At 44.7% G+C, this 4,335-nt stretch overlaps 1 protein-coding gene across 1 annotated transcript in view; it reads right to left on the bottom strand.

Annotated features, from left to right (window-relative positions):
- impg2a (interphotoreceptor matrix proteoglycan 2a) overlaps nt 1-4,335 on the bottom strand; it is a gene marked incomplete in the record, with an annotated part of 40,933 nt that overhangs the window by 32,483 nt on the left and 4,115 nt on the right. The window contains 2 exon segments of the mRNA XM_014021938.1: nt 83-132; nt 327-373. Of these exon segments, the coding sequence (XP_013877392.1) occupies nt 83-132; nt 327-373 (97 nt within the window).

Here is a 4,335-nt window from a genome sequence, read left to right as displayed (position 1 = left end):
GAGTGAGTGAGTGAGTGAGTGAGTGAGTGAGTGAGTGAGTGAGTGAGTGAGTGAGTGAGTGAGTGAGTGAGTGAGTACTCACTGGACTCTCCTCTGGTATGATAGGAGCTGCTTCCTCCTTTTCTGTAACTTCTGTATGGTTGAGTTAATAAAAAGAGAATATATTTTAAGTGAATTTGATCTGTGATCTGTGAATTTGAATCTCTGCTAATTTTATAATTTGCAACATAAAAAGCTCAGAACCCAGACAGACAGATTAAAGTTTGSCTTAAACAATTTGTGTACAAGGAARTTTGTGGATTTTGCTGAACAGGAGTGAAACTGACCTAACTTAGGAGCATCAAAAACTTCTGGACTTGCTGAAGTAGGTGTGCTGAAAAATATTTTTTGAAACACCTTTAAATTTGCTGTTATTATATTTCTAAATGGTGAAACATTTTGTAGATTCCACACAAAATTACAGACAGTGTAGAGGGAGATACAAGTACAGGTTAAGGGTTAACTTTGTGGAGGTGTTATATGGGAATGGGTCAAGACTTTTATACAGATTATAAAAGTTCAAACAAGTTTTGTGTCTCATTACATTACATCTGTGTTTTGCTAAAATTTCTGTTTTTTATTRTTATTATTATTTTACAAGACAAAAAGCATCTTTGAGGAATTTAAGTTTAAAATATTGCACATTTCTGTGTTTTTATTTGAATGACTGCAGTCATTGGACAAAAGTTCACTCTGTTTCAGTTCTAAGGTTTCATTTATCAGGTCATGATAAAAATTATCTTTTTTTTTTTTTACCAGATTCTAAATAGTTTAGATCTAACCTCAAGTGAATAAAAACACAACTGATTCCACCAGGTCCATCCGTCCGTCCGTTTTCTTCCACTTATCTGAGGTTGGGTCACGGGGGCAGCAGCCTAAGCAGAGAGASCCAGACTTCCCTCTCCCCAGCCACTTGAACCAGCTCATCCGGTGGAATCCCAAGGCGTGTCCTGGGTCTTCCTCTGGACCTCCTCCCAGAACACCTCACGAGGGAGGCGTCCAGGAGACATCCTAACCAGATGCCCGAACCACCTCAACTGGCTCCTCTCCACGTGGAGGAGCAGCAGCTCTACTCTGAGTCCCTCCTGGTTGACCGAGCTTCTCACCCTATCTCTAAGGRAGAGCCCAGACACCCTGCGAAGGAAACTCATTTCGGCCGCTTGTATTCGCGATCTCATTCTTTCGGTCACTACCCAAAGCTCGTGACCATAGATGTGGGTGGGAACATAAACCGATCGGTAAATTGAGAGCTTTGCATTCTGGCTCAGTTCCCGCTTCACCACAACAGACCAGTACAGCGCCCGCATCACTGCAGACACAGCACCAATCCGCCTGTCGATCTCCCACTCCATTCTTCCCTCAATCGTAAACAAGACCCCGAGATACTYAAACTCCGGTCAAACGCCTTTTCCAGGTCCACAAAACATGTAGACTTGTTGGGCGAACTCCCATGCACTCTCCAGGACCCTGCTGAAGTGTGTAGAGCTTGTCCGCTGTTCCACGACTAGAAAGAAAACCACACTGCTTTTCCTGAATCCGAGATTCGACTATCCGACGGACCTCCTCTACAGGACTCCCAAATAGACCTTACCAGGGAGGTTTGGAAATGTGATCCCCCTATAGTTGGAACACACTCTGCAGTCCCTCTTCTTAAACAGGAGGACCACCACCCCAGTCTACCAATCCAGGGGAACTGCCCCCGATGTCCACGCGATATTGTAGAGTCGTGTCAACCAACGCAACTCCACAACATCCAGAGCCTTAAGGAACTCCGGCGAATCTCATCCACCTTGCCACAGAGGAGCTTTATAACCACCTCAGTGAACTCAGCACAAGAGATTGGAGAATCCGACCCAGGGTCCTCAGGCTCTGCTTCGTTATGGGAAGACGTGTCGTTAGGATTGAGGAGGTCATCAAAATATTCTGCCCACCGACCCAAAAATGTCCCGAGTTGAGGTCAGCAGCACACCATCCCCACTATAGATAGTGTTGGTGGCCAATGATGTTTGTTATGGACAATCCATGACGAGCACAGAAGTCCAATAACAAAACACCACTTGGGTTCAGATTCCCGGGGGTGGGGGTCATTCCTCCCAACCACGCCCCTCCTGTTTCACTATCATTACCCATGTGAGTGTTGAAGTTCCCCAGCAAAACGAGGGAGTCCCCGTTAGGAGCGCTCTCCAGCAAGGACTCCAGAAAGGGTGGGTAATCTGAACTGCTGTTAGRTGCATAAGCACAAACAACAGTCAGGACCCRTCCCCCCACAYGTAAGCRGAGGGAGGCTAYCCTCTCATTCACCAGGGTGAACCCCAAAGTACAGGTACCAAAATGGGGGGCAGTAAGAATGCCCACTCCTGCTCGGCGCCTCTCAGCATGAGCAACTCCAGAGTGGAAGAGTGTCCAACYCCTCTCAAGGAGACTGGTTCCAGAGCCAGAGCAATGTGTCGAGGTGAGTCYGACTATACCTAGTTGGAACCTCTCAACCTCACACACCAGCTCAGGCTCCTTCCCCACCAGAGAGGTGACATTCCACGTCCCTAGAGCCAGCTTCTGTAGCTGAGGATCAGACCACCAAGGTCCTCGCCTTTGACCACTGCCCAACACGCATTGCACCTGACCCCTACGGTCCCTCCCACAGGTGGTGAACCCATGGGAAGGGGGACCCACRTTTCCTCTTTGGGCTGTGCCCRACTGGGCTCCATGGGTGAAAAGCTGGCCAYCAGGCGCTCGCCAACRTACCCCACATCCAGACCTGGCTCCAGAGTGGGGCCCCAGTGACCCGCGTCTGAGCGAGGGAACACTGAATCCATTTATGGTACTCATCATTGGGGTCTTTGGGCTRCACTTTGTCTGATCCCTCAGGTGAGGGACCTGTTTGCCTTGGATGACCCTACCGGGGGCTTACATAGCTCCTCATTGGGACACTCAAACCTCTCCACCATGATAAGGTGGCAGCCCAGGGAGAGGTGGAAATTCCACCAGGTCATAATTTATTAAACAAAAATGGGACAACAAAACGTGTGAAAATATAAGCCTGTCATGACTCCTTCCATTAGATTTATGAGGAACAAGTAGCTAATGTATTTATTATCTGACCATCTGCCTCCTTTATAAAACAGAAGTTTGGGCAGTTTGCTGCATKCCCACATACAAATGTGTTGTAACACAACACCAAAAAGAAAAGACATCAGCAATGACCTAGAGAAGCAACTGTTGCCCATGAAATGTTTAAGGGTGAATTCATAAATAATCCAGAGTCCTATATTTTACAAAGAGGAAGATTATTCACAAGTGGAAACCAAAACAGATGYAAATCTAAGATTTTACAAGCACCACGTTAAATATCAGCAGAACAAATTAGTCTGAACACGAATGGTTTGTTTGGGAGGGTTACCAGGAACAATATCATCTTCCTAAAAAAWTACAGCAGTAGAACATAGGTTTGCACAGATGCATCTGACTGAACCACAACATTTCTGGAAGGTTTTTTTTTTGTAATTGGGTCCAAAGTAGATACGTTTTTCCATAATTCACATTGCCATGTTAGGCGAAAACCAAACGCAGAATGTTATTTTAACACCTCATACTACCTCTGGTTGGTTCAAGGCAGGTGGTTTGTTTTGTAACCAAAAACCGGGGCACCTCCCAGTCATTGAGCTGACCAAGAACTCCTCTGTAAACCAAGACATTCAAAGTTGAGGTCATCCGTCTGACAGCAGAAGCTCAGAGCAAACTGTATCATAAAACAGAAAAWTTTCCCCAAAAACAACAGAATCAAGGTGTCATTCCACTTGAGGTGACCCCTACACYATGGTCCGCTCAAAATCCAGACCTGGATTTGATTGAAATGCTGCGACGAAACMTTAAGAGTGGTGCAGAAACAAAATCTGCAAACCTCAAGGTACTGATGCAATAATGTTAAGAGTGGGCTAAAATTCTTCCACAACAAAAAGAGAAACTGATGAAGTCAAACAAACAACATGCTTCTACAAGACGTTTGCCAGATAAAYATAGAATACACTTGTATCCTTCCTTATCTGCATATTTTCACCAAATAACACCCACCTCATATTAAAACACCCTCACTCAGCAAATACAGATGTTTGGGTCAAATTACAATCATTTTTAAAGGGACAGTACAACATCATTTACAATGCCCTGTCTCGAATGACTTAGTTTTTTTAAAAATAGACTTAGCTTTTATATTTTAGCTTTGTTTTTGTTTGTTTGTTTGTTTTTTAAATAGACTTAGCTTTTATATTTTAGCTTTGTTTTTGTTTGTTTGTTTGTTTT

The sequence above is a fragment of the Austrofundulus limnaeus genome, unplaced genomic scaffold (assembly GCF_001266775.1).
Source record: "Austrofundulus limnaeus strain Quisiro unplaced genomic scaffold, Austrofundulus_limnaeus-1.0 Scaffold310, whole genome shotgun sequence".
Taxonomy (NCBI): Eukaryota; Metazoa; Chordata; class Actinopteri; order Cyprinodontiformes; family Rivulidae; genus Austrofundulus; species Austrofundulus limnaeus.
This window is presented reverse-complemented; position numbering and strand designations above follow the sequence as displayed.